Source organism: Centrocercus urophasianus, unplaced genomic scaffold (assembly GCF_019232065.1).
Source record: "Centrocercus urophasianus isolate 14NV4802_14NV808 unplaced genomic scaffold, USGS_Curo_1.0 seq_22, whole genome shotgun sequence".
NCBI classification, from domain to species: domain Eukaryota; kingdom Metazoa; phylum Chordata; class Aves; order Galliformes; family Phasianidae; genus Centrocercus; species Centrocercus urophasianus.
Genome location: NW_024884778.1, coordinates 10,283,859 through 10,296,548, shown reverse-complemented (window position 1 = coordinate 10,296,548; position 12,690 = coordinate 10,283,859). Strand labels below are relative to the sequence as shown.

General features: G+C 42.0%; 1 protein-coding gene across 1 annotated transcript; it reads right to left on the bottom strand.

The window, feature by feature from the left end:
* Positions 1–1,679: 1,679 nt before the first annotated feature.
* Positions 1,680–12,443, bottom strand: SEC61A1 (SEC61 translocon subunit alpha 1). The gene is made up of 12 exons (XM_042823748.1): positions 12,355–12,443; positions 11,170–11,237; positions 10,765–10,830; positions 10,588–10,666; positions 9,605–9,736; positions 8,746–8,855; positions 8,383–8,536; positions 7,509–7,669; positions 7,102–7,299; positions 6,502–6,693; positions 4,835–4,911; positions 1,680–4,015 (listed from the first exon to the last, which is right to left on the bottom strand). Exons 1-12 carry the CDS (start codon positions 12,359–12,361, stop codon positions 3,829–3,831), a joined length of 1,431 nt encoding a protein of 476 aa, XP_042679682.1. The 5' UTR covers positions 12,362–12,443; the 3' UTR covers positions 1,680–3,828.
* Positions 12,444–12,690: the final 247 nt, after the last annotated feature.

Sequence of the window (12,690 nt, the reverse complement as noted above, 5' to 3'; positions counted from 1 at the left end):
AAATGCTCCCCTGTGCCGTGCCAGCACCCGTCCTTCAGCGAGGCTTGGTGGGGCTGCACAGCCCTGAGCCCCCCTAACAGGCAGGCATTGTTTGAACACCTGCACGTCTCCCTGTGCAGCTGGGAAGGTGCCAGCAACGCTGCTGGCCGCAGTTCAAGCTGTGACCTTTCCAGGCAGGAAGCAGGCGAAGGCTGGGGTTTCATGTCAGAAAGCTGGCAGTGGGAGCAGCCAGAGGAACCGAGACACCAGGCCATCCAAGCACACATCAAACAGGAGTTTCAGAGCCGTCGCTGCTCTCCCTCCCCGCAGATCCTCTCTGAAAGCACTCTACTTTACAGGGTGAAATTACCCTGCAGCCATCACACCTTGGATTGAGGAACAATGGGAATGCTCTGTGGGCACACAGGGATGCCTGAGTTTTGGTATTCCAGGGAGTGAGGGTTGATGGAGGACCTGAGTTTCAGTATTCCAGGCAGCACGGGGCAACTGAGGACCTGTCGCTTGTGTCACGCCATGCCAGTAACAGCCTTACAAAAACCCGTGTGAAGGTCCCCAAAGCTGGAATAAAACTCAAGGCCACCTAAGGCTTAGTGTTCTTTGCTGCAATGGAGAACAATTAGGAAAAGCAGTTACTACCACTCTGCTTCCTCCTTTACCACAAGCCCATTGCTAAATCTATTCCACAAACAACCTTTTGTTTACAGCATAGGGCAGGGTTATCCCAGTGGAAATCAAGGGAGCGCAGTAACGAAGCACTCCACAAAGAAAGCAACAACCATCATAGCTGTGAAAAAAAAACATTTTGGCTGCAAAACCCCACAACATAGTTTTGAAGTTTGTTAAACGACGGAATCTTTTTCTGTCTCAAAATGACATGGAGATAAAGCCTTAGGAATACACGAACTGCTATATAAACCGGGGGGCTTCTACAGCTTCCTGAATAGCAGTGGGCTATCAAACACTCACTGCTTAAGTGGCAAAAGCTTTACAAGCTTTCACACGGGTTCTGCAGCTCGAAAGCAGCAGTTGTGCAAGGACTTCTGGAAATACTACCATCCCAAAGAGGACCTCAAGCACTGCCTTATGCTGGTACCTCAAGTAGCTGTCCTCTGCACGACTCCTCTCCATGTAACTCCAGCTACTTGGGATGATGCACATGATTACCTAACACTCCTGCAGCAATGACAGTTATTACTAATGCATGTTTCTTAGAAGCGACTTTATAAACGACCAGAATCTCAGCCAAGGCTCCTGCAAAGGGTATTTGAATTAAGGAACCTTGGGCAGATTGCTGTCAGTTGGCTAAAAAGCATCGGGACATCACCGACCTTTGACTTTTCCTGCTCCAATTAGCACCCCATTATTTTAAGTACCACAGTTGTAGCAGAAGACAAGCACTGTTACAAAAACTGTTTTCGCGGAACCCGTGCTGACTTTCCCACTATTCACTTGCGCAGCACCTTTTGAAAGGCAACACTTGCAGAACAGGAAAGCCCACAGGAACGGCTAAGGCACTGCGATTTCAGCAAACTTTCTTGAAAGGTCTTGGAGCAAATGCCACTTTTTTCTTTTACACTCTGAACAGCTGTTCTGAGAAGGATCCTTTTTCCAGTATTTTGGGCAGGTAAGAGTATTCCACAATCGTTAGGATCGTGGTATTGAAAGCACCGGAACAAGCATTAGCTCCAAAGATGTACTTTATTTCATTATAAAGCAGATTGTTTAGGCATTGTTCTGTGAACACCCACTGTATGAGCAGCAGGTCCCGCTCCCAGGACACAGCTGCTCAATAACAAAGACTCCAGCACTGGACAACAAAAGTACAGATGCACAGAACAAGTGCTGCTCGGACACTCAGGAGCTGATGGCCTAAACAGCAACCAGTGAAAACGGATGATATGGTCAAAAATACACATCCAGCTCCAGCCCAGCCAGAACTGCACATGCAGAAGTTGAGTCCTTTTTATTACAAATAAAAAAAGGAAAAAAAAAAAATCACATTGGACTTCTTGGAAAACCAACTAAAAAAATTCCAAAAGAAAAAGAACCACACCATACTCCCTCCCTCTCCAGTCAGCCACTTTTAACTGTCCCTGATTTCACATCAAAATCACACCACGGCATGCCTGTATTTTATAAAAAAACAGACAGGAAAGTGACAGAAAGTAGTGTGAATCAACAGTGAACAGCTGGCAGTGAGCATTTCAGATGCTTTATCCCAATCCTCTTGTTCATTTTCCCCATTGTGATCCTTTCCCCGAGGCCTTCACTCTTACAGATAGGTGTATTTCATTCTGAGTTTGCAGAATTCTCATGCATTTGGTATTTGAGCTCAATACATTATCAAGGGCTTCTGGACGTCATCTGTGCTTCTCGGGAATGTAAGAGTCCCACCACTCTGAGCAGCAGTAAAGCACTCACTGCTGGCACAACACACAACTGCACACAAGGCGCGGTGAAGCCGTGTACAGAAACATCCCAACATCACGACTTCTAAGTCTGGCTCCCATGTTGTCCAACACTGGCAAGATTTACAAGACCCGTACACAGAGATTGGCATTTGGTCCTAGGCACCTAATTAGTACTGACAATTTAAATGGAAAATCAAGTCTTCTACTGTCAACTTCTCCATTTTGGAGATATGATGGTAGAAAAAAAGGGGTCCCAATACCTTCTGTAGAAGTACTTTTCAGTGCACCATTCAGGTCACCACAGTTGTATGATGGAAAAGCCTCCTCTGCGTGACTCTAAGAGTTACTTGACAAGGGTCTCATATCTACAACTAAATACAAGAATTCTAGGCAAAAAAGACATTCTCTTCACACTCCTTTGCATGAGCATGACTCAAAATTCACCAGATATGTAGATATAACCAGGTAACATCCTGACAACTGTACAACCAGAATTTTTAAAATTGATGAAACCTACCTTCAGAAAAGGATGCAAGCAGATTTGCATCTGAGTTTCCATAACATGTATTTCTTTCAGTTAGCATTAGAACTAGAAGTGCTAGAGCTAATGGCAAGGAGCCCTAACTAAAAGGTTTTCACAAATCTGCCATACTACCAAGTTTCAAAAGGTGCCATTCCTGAGGCACAGATGCTGGCACAGTCTCAACTGACCTGAGTTTTCTGTTTACAGACAAGAGTGATGGGAAAGAACACATTCTCTTACCAAAGCTTGACAAGCCTCAAGACAATATTTGAGATCTGTCAAGGTCCAGCTCAGTAATTGCAAGACTTCTGGAATTAGAGTTGCTATTTAGAGTGAAAAGAAGCAACTGCCTCCCAAATCTGCCATATTTGAACAAAAATACATCACAAAACTGAACATGTTAAACGCTGTTTGTGCTTACAATTGTAGTTACGGAACTCAAGCATTAGGGGGAGAGGTTTTTCCTCACTACTGCTGCAATGGAGCTGCAAAAAAAAAAAAAAAAAAAAAAAAGGGAAAAAAAACCCTTCCAAACATTCAACCCTACCCACAGTTATTAAAACCTGCAAAGGTTTCAGGTTTACTAATTTTTAGAGGGGATAAAAAAAAAAATCCAAGAGTTGTTGAACTAAATCCAATTCAGAAAGCTGCTTCTCCTAACACATAATTAAGAAACAATTTTCATTAAAAAAAACTGTGCACATTTTTCCTCAGTAATTTATAAAATGCAAACAGTATGCTAGAAAAGTTTGAACATAAGGAAATGTGCTTCGGAAACATTATTAAAAGATGTGTTCCTATGGAATGACATTCTCAAGTTTACGTTACTTCTTTGCATCTGGATACTTTAGAGAGTGCTGTTCCCTTCTCTCCTGGGTCCATGAGAAGCTAGGTTTAGAAAAGAAGAGCTCCCATACTGCCAACTTCACTCTGTTCCTTTACAAATATCTCAAAGTACTGATAAATGATGGTGACAGCCAGCAGGATCCCAGTTCCAGACCCGATTGCCCCAAGGAAGTCTGCCAACACAGAGAGGGCACCAATACAGAGGCCACCAAATGCAGCAGCTGTAGGAATGTACCTGTAAAACAAGGTGTGAATACAAAAGGTGCTATTAGAATCAGCTCAGGATTATGGTAAACGTAACAGGATTATCACTGTATGGGAACCATGGAATGTATTAAATCGAGGAGATGGGTGTTTCCTAGGAAGCCAGTCCCACTGAGAAAAATGAAACACAGATAATCTAAACCATGGTAGCATCCTCTCTTCTGGTATAGGTCCACTAATCCCAGAGAAGGGTTGTACACTAGGACCAGTACACACCTGGTAAGGAAAGAAAACCCAGCCTGAATGGAAAGAAAAAAAGGTGCTGAGAAGGCATTTCAGTCTACCAGGTAATTAAGCACATGTTAATGAATGTTAGATCCTCAAGACATTTGCAGATGATTGAAATCGAAAGTTGCAATAATATTTCTGTAACATGATTCATCTAAATCAATCTCTGCTTGCCTCTACACCTACTACTGGATTTAAGTAGCTGCTACATAGAAAGCAGTACTCTTAAGACACATGAACAATCTTAAAGTGCTGTTCGTCAGATTGAAGTGTAGTATACTTCCACCCTCATTACTAACTTCCCTATAAAGGTTGACATAAGGAAAAATAAAACAAGAAAATAAAAGCTCTGGAGTTCAAGCATGTTTTCTAACTGCAAGGCAACAACATCCTGCTGTGCAAGTCCAGCTATTAACGAGAGGCAGTGCTCCATGCCCATGCACAGAACCCTAAAGCTTAAAGAACAGCCATGCACTAGGGTCCAGAAAATGTCAGTCTAAGCAAAGTTTACAATGTGTTCTCCCACACTTTGCATAAGCAACTTGTGAAGGGCACAGCTCACCTGTTCAGTTCATGTACCATTGAAGTTTCTCTGTGGCCTCGCATTACCATTTGCTGTTCTTTCAACTGTTTGGCAACCTGCATCGAATAAAGAAAAGGAGTCAGGTTAGGTTAGCACTATTAGCCAAGTCCACAGAATCCAGAGCAAGGCATTTCAGTGAGTTACTGGTCTTTCTCGTGTTTTCTTTTCACACATAAAAACAGCCAGTATTTCAACTCGGGATAATCCAGACTGCAGTCAGAGGCAGCTCTCCATACTGTCAATTATGCAAAGCTCCTTGGATAGTTCTAGTCCTACTGAGAAAACAAGAACATGGAAACCCGTGGCTGTCCCACACACTACAAGCTACACCTGTTACACCATTACTGTTCCCATAGTAAATACAAGTCCTGTTCTAGCACCAAGTCTCTACTCTCTCCTGGTTAGGGTTTAGTTGATGTTGTTAAAATCATCTTATGAAGTGTGCATTCCAGCAGTCTCCCACATTCAGCTGAGCTATTTGTGAGACTATATTAGAAGGGAAATGACTGAGAAAGGATCGTTTCCTGTAAAACTACTCTTAAATGGTATTTCTGCAAGTGGATGGGATTACAATTGAGTCCTGCTAACATCTAACTACTGACAGGAACTGAAACTCTTGTAGATGAGCTTCTAAAGCTGCCTGTAACCCAACTAAATGTACTTGCAGATGATCAAGCTACCAGTTTTCCACCATACTGTGAATGTGCACATAAGTAATGGCTTATCAATTATTAATTTTTGATCTTGTTTACATCAGCTTTTCTTCAGTATGAGGAAAGTGTACTGAAGCATTACAAGTTGTATCTCCACTCATTCTGAAAGAAATTCCATCTATAAACGGCTCCAAGCGCCTCCTTGCCGGTCTGACAGCAAGCAGCCAGATGCAAACCCAAAATGAGTGCTCCTGCTGTTAACTCACCATGCAACTATTACATATTTGTTAAAGAATGGATTAAACCATTCCACACGGCTGTCAAACTTCACTTCCTGCCCCAAAACCATACAATACAAATATACCACAATGACAAATATTTTCCATCTCATTTTCCAGTTTCAACTGGAGAATTACAGTTACTCAATATCTTGAAGCAAAAGGAAATTTAAGAAGCCACACATACATTAATGCACAGAACTACATTCTCAGTACTCAGATCTTTTAAGTTAAAAAGTTCTTGTTAATCTTCCCTGAGAACAAACTATGAGCTCTTTATGCCAGAAATGGATACTTAAGTTTTACCTGCAGGTTCCTAAGTGGCAACTGCCTTGTACACACTGCAATTGTGATTTGGTTCTAAAAGCTTTGAGTGTTACCTGATCTTTCCTCATATTCATCAGATTTCATGTAGCAGTGTCAGAAGTTTCCTAATGCTAACAAAAAACCCCTGTATGTCTTTTGCTATTGTCACTGCTTTCAAAAACAGCAGTAAAGAGAAGAGGGCAAAAATAAGTAAAAAAGTTTCATTTTTCCCTCACTCTCCCCAGTTATCATTTTTTTAAAGCTCTTTCTAATCCAAAAATCAAAACCACTGCTTACACAAATGATAAAAATTACTGTGAAGATCACCAGCTTAACAGTAATCTAAGAAAAACTCAGTATGTATATCTGCTGTTTTTAATCAAGATATCATTTATCATTTTAAACTTACATCTTTGGCAGATGAGCCAGAGACTTCAATCCATGTTTTAGAGAAGAAAGCACAGGAACCCAGCATAAACACAATATAAACAACTGCATGGACAGGGTCTTCTAACACTGAAGAAAAGGATTCTGGAGGTGACAGATAATAACAAAGTCCACCAACAGGATAAGCACGAGCAGGGCCTCCAGCTGAGGTGTCCTACAAAAAAGGAAGCAATTAGTCACCAGTTTTCTTGCCATTTCTCAGCCATAAAGTTAATCCTGGGTTTATATCCCACCGTTACATCACTGTATTTCATTATCCTTACAGAAGCATATGAAGACTCAACTTTACTACCATAAGCAGTTTTTAATGTGGAAATGGAATACAATAAGGAACAGTAAGAACCCCCAGGACAGTAAAGAATGGTGAGAATTGAATGAAGATTCAACATCTACAGCAAGTCTCACACACCATCATCAATTTAACAAATTGCTAATCTAGAAGCTTCAGCACATCCACGTGACCTGCCATTAAAATGTGCTCTTGTGTTTAGACCATCTCTCCAAGTACACCTGTTAATGGCACTCCTACAGTGCTCTATGGAAGATCACCAGGAATACTCACAGACCAAGTGCCCAGCAGGCTAACCAGTAAGTTCCCACTGAAGCGTGCAGAAAGCATCTGGGAAATGACGTACAAGTTTGACACCAGGGCAGACTGAAGAATAATGGGAATGTTTGAAGTATAGAACAGCTTGATTGGGTAGGTGTTGTACTGGCCACGGTAGCGAGCAGATTTAATAGGAAGATCCACTCTGAAACCCTGAAAAATTTCCAAAAAAGAAAAGTCCCTTATTATAACCTGACAGCATGAACCCGTACCACAGCTCCTGAATTGAAAGGGCCAGGCCTTGACAACAGCAGAAAATAAACATGACATGTAAAAAAACGACTGCACTTCCTTTAACAGGAAGCAGATTACACATCTTTTTCCATAGAAACAGCTTAGTAACTCTCTTTATGCCAACTGACCTGGAAATAAATTACAATCGCAAACACGAAGATGGTGGCAATCAGATTCATGAGGTTAGGGAGATTCTGACGGTAAAAGGCCTCACGAAGAGCTCTGACTTTGTCTGTACGAGTAGCCAGGAGATGAAACAGAGCAATGATGGCACCCTCAAATTCCATGCCTTGGGTGGAAAAAGAAAAAAACTCAAGTTAAGCATGATATCTTTATCTTCAAATTTCAGTGCTTTGTCCAATTAAGCATTCTTCTACAGTACAGGACTCATAACAGAATCACTTCCATCCCTGTTCATATTAAGGGCACATTCAGAAATCCCCCCTGTATGAAACTAGGAACGAATCACCACCCAAACACCAAATGGAATAACTTCACTGATCTCCCGAGACACAAAATTACTTACACAAAGTTTTGTTCTGTGTGGGTTTTTTTTTTTTTGTTTTTAATTATTTTCAAACAAGGGAGATAACATTTCTAGTATTATTTGTGGTCAGCCATTGGCTACTGTTTGAGTTTAAAAAATGCAATGACTTCATTTCAGTTTTCTAGTATACATCAGCAACATGATTGCCTCCTATCAGGTTTGGAGAATAAGGGGTTTGGAGCAAAGAGTAAGATAAGGAATAGAAAGGAACAGCTGGTACTTGTCAGTAGGCTGGGCAGCAGCTGCAATACAACAGCAGTCATCCCTATCAAGCTTTATGTGGCACTGTATGACACTGGAGTTCAGGATTAGAAACTGGTCTTTTTGACTTTAAGAGATCATTGTGCTATTCTATAAAGGGATGCAAAGAGACGGAATTTTAGAAGGCTGTGGGGAGAAGTTGCTGTGTTTATGTTCCACATGAGAAAATAAGGAAGTTCTGATGCAAGTATTACCTCGTCCTGTGTTCACCGTGGTGGGGCTGAACGCCTTCCACACAATAGTCTCACAGATGTTGGTAGCAATGAAGAGAGAGATGCCAGAACCGAGACCATACCCTTTCTGCAGGAGCTCATCCAAGAGCAGAACTATCAATCCAGCAACAAAAAGCTGCAGTAAAAACAAACAGGAGCATTACTCACATTCCTTTTCATTTTTTGTTAAAAAAAAAAAATTAATTCCTTTTAGAAGATTAGACTACATATGAGAAAGCAAGCACACTGGTATCTCTTCCCTGCACGTGGGTAAGGAGAGAATCCATAACACTGATTTCCTTGACCCCTTTGGAGGACAAAAAAGAAGGGAAGAGTAGAAATTACCTGAATTGTGATAAGCAGGCAGATACCGGCGCCCATCTCAGACGGGTCTCCATACATCCCAGTCATCACATAGACTATTGACTGCCCGATGGTAATGATCATTCCAAACACTGGAGAATACAAAAAACAATTACATATTTGTTCTGAAGATTTATGTCCTGGACAATTAGACAAACATCACATCTTTGTGGAAGTGGGGAAGGAATACAGAAGTCACAGAACATTCAAGAGCAGGTTAAGTTTGTTCTCTGAAATCTAGCACTGAAAATACAAGTATGCACAGACTTCAGAAACAAAGATTTAAAAGTATTTTTAGTTACTAAAGATGTCTTTAAACACTGAAAATTGAGGATGAATTGACATTACTTCGGTTATGATTCTTTCTTTCCCATAAACAAATCAGTAAGAGCTTTGTTGCCACACATTCGAGAATACTCAGATTGCTCTAAAAGCCATTTATCCCATCTTGCTGAAGAACCATCCTTGAAAGTGTAAGGTAACAACTACTGCAACTAACATCTTCATAGATACTTATTTTTTTGGACAAACACCACCCAACATAATTCAAGCTATGAGTGCCCAAAATATTGCTTAGTTTATTTGATGAGATTGCAGCACAAATGCCAGCTGCACAGATACTCTTCCTCTACAAACCTAAATGACACCAAATGCTAACAAGCCAAAGAACAGCCAGTAAGGCTGCAGAAAGAGACATCTGTAGCACAGCATGAACACACAGCACGACAGAAGTCCATATCCTGTACTGAACATTGGAGACCAAAGCAAATTTCAACGTTCTGTTGTCAGTGTTAGATTCTAAATCACCCTACTCTGGCATTTAGCATCAGCTGCTACTTACACTTCTGTGCCCCATTGAATAGAGCTCTGTCCTTTGGGGTGTCGCCAACTTCAATGATCTTGGCACCGGCCAACAGCTGCATGATGAGCCCAGAAGTGACAATAGGGGAAATGCCCAGCTCCATCAGCGTACCTGCCAGACACAGGAAGCACAGTGACCCTCAGAGGTGTGTGGGTATGGTGCACACCAGCACTTTCTTTCCAAGTTTGACTTTCCAACCCTTGCATTGTGACAGAGATGAGACAGAACTCCAAATATCTACACATGTAAGAGGCTTCCATGGTAACAGAAGCTTGTTAAAGTTGGTTTAATAAGTAATGCAGTACTTCTCAGTACCTTAAGAATCACATTTGCTGGAAAAGACTTTTGGTGTTGGGAATAGTTTTCCCGTATACAAGACAAGGTAGGAATTTGCTCTGTCTTTGACAATCATCAGTAACTTCATTATTTATTTACAAACAAATAACAACAATTTAAAAACAAAAGCCCAGTTTTTTCAGGAGCGCTCACATAAATCACCTCACAATTCTTCATTTGTATCTACATTAAAAACCTTTCTGATAAACTGAAGTTAATAAAACAATCACAGACTTTAATTTTTGGTGAGGCAGACTGAAAAGACATCATCCAGAAAAACAGAATGCAAGCAAATACAGCTGCAGTATGACTGAAATAGCTTGGAAAGTACACAGAATCCTGTACCAGTAGCAGTGCTGAAATGATTTCTCCTCAGTCTCTGTTTCCTCACCAAATGCTCCCTCATTTTTGCATGGAATAGATTGCAGCCAGCTACAAAGTCATTTTGTCCATGAAAGTGTGCCCTTCCAATCCCACGCTGACTTATATTTTTTTACATTAGATAAAATTACTTTTTCCTCTTTGTTCCACTTCCCATTTCAATAAAATAAACCACAAATTAAGAACAAATTTGAAAATGCCTTCTTCCATGTCACAAACATTTTCTCTTGGAAGACTGACCATACCTCTATTAGAAGCCAGAATCACTCTCATCCAGTAGAATGGATCTGCTGAGTCTGATGACATTATGCCAAATAAGGGAATCTGAATATCCAACCAAGAGAAGAAAAGAGTTTTTAATTAGACTTTGTAACACCCATTCACTATCTTAGCCCTTCCTTACAAACAGGAAAAAAGCATACCTGACAACATACTAAGAAGATGAAGAGTGTGATAGCTGTCCATAGTACCTTTTCCTTAAACTGAATCTAAAGGAAAAACAAAACAACACATTGAAGAAGATAAAGCTGCCAAAAAAGCAACATCTAGTTAACCAGTAAACTTTCACAGTGATACACTGCAGAGCATTTGATTTTCTTCTGAAGGAACAAAGTGTAAGATACTCAACAAACTAATTCACCTTCATCCCTTCTGCCCTGCACGCAGCCAAATCTTTACTGAACCCTTAATACAAATAAGCAAGTCTGCGTAAGTTAAAGGTAGTGGTAGCATTTCCACAGAAATGCATCCTTTGTCATTCTCCCCACAATGCCAAGCATCTTATATTACACAGATATAAACTTCTGAATGAAATTTCACCAACTCACCTTCCGTTCTGGCTTCTGGATTTCAGGCAGGATAACACAGAAGGGCTTGATTACTTCAAGAAATTTTACTGCAAGGAAATTAGTTAAAAGACAAAGTAAACACACAGAAAGAACACAGGGAAAAGCTCGAATAAAATTAAATGCTGTTTTTAAAAAAAAAGTTGCCTTTTTTTTTTTTTTTTTTAATTCTCATGCAGAAGTATGCAGAAAAGATAAGTAGAATATGGATTGGAAACACAGAAGAACAAAAAAAGAACAAATTGAAAGCCTTCTGCTTTTAATGATGGTTGGCAGCACAGAAAACCGGCTGTCGTTTTGCACACATACATGTCTTCATAACTCAATTTCATAATGCTTCTCAAGTACCAATATTTAAGAAATCCAACACTGAAGATAGGTTAAAATCAGCAGCTGCCTTCAGGCTACACAGCTCAAGAGCTCCTACTCAGTGTCCACACACACAGTGTTCTACTTCAAGTCTCTTTACAGAACTGCTCCTGCAATGATCACCCCCTTGTCACAAGGACACGTTCCCCGATCAGAAAAGTCAAAGCTGCCTCAGTTTTAGGGGAAAAAAAACACAACAACAACAACAAAACAATCACACACAAAATAGGAATATGTACAAAGTCACACGCTGGCCACAATCACACGTAACTAATTTTGAATGGAGTTAATGCTGAACTTCCCGAGGCCAGGCTCAGACAGCACGTGCATCTGGGGACGAATCTGAAGGACTGAAACAACGCAGAACTGGAACTCCTGGTGGCTGCCCACTTCCATACGGAAGGCAGCACTTCCATAACGCTTTACGACTAACCCATAAAGAACTGCTCCATCTCAAATCATTAGCTGTGCTTTCAATGCCTTAACCAAGCTGTAGGAGAGGCTGGCAGCTATGATAGCGAGGCGCTTTTCAGAAGGCTCTTCCTTCCAGGAGGAAGTTGCCGTGCCCAGGAAACGATTATTTCATTCAAGAAAAAGAAAGGCAGAAGGAGCCTCCAGAGCTGAGGAAGGAGCCCGCCCGCCCTACGAGGCCTGGCCGCAGAGAGAGAGCGCAGCTCGGGGCTCCGGCGGGCTCGGGCAGAGCGGCACCCCGTCAGCACGGCACCTCGTCAGCACGGCTCCCCGCCCGCCCCTACAGCCGCACAGAGCTCAGCCCCAATCAAACACCCCAATACTCACTCCCCATGGCGGCCGGGGACGGGAGCGCGGAGCGCTGCGGCGGCTGCCCGGGATGGACACGTCAGGACTGAGCCGGGCCGCCCCCTGCCCTTCCGCTTCCGCTTCCTGCCACGCGCCGCAGCCCGCACTGCGCAGGCGCTGTTCTCTTCCCCCGCTCCGGCCAATCGCCTACAACTCCCAGCATGCACCGCTCACACAGCCTGCGGCGCCCGCCGGGAAATACTGATGTTTATTGGCTCCGTGTGGGTGAAGGCAACCAGTCGTGTGGCAGTCTGGGAGTTGTAGTCAGCTCCCCTGGCCGCCATCTTATCGTGTCGTCTTAAAGTCACAGAGTCC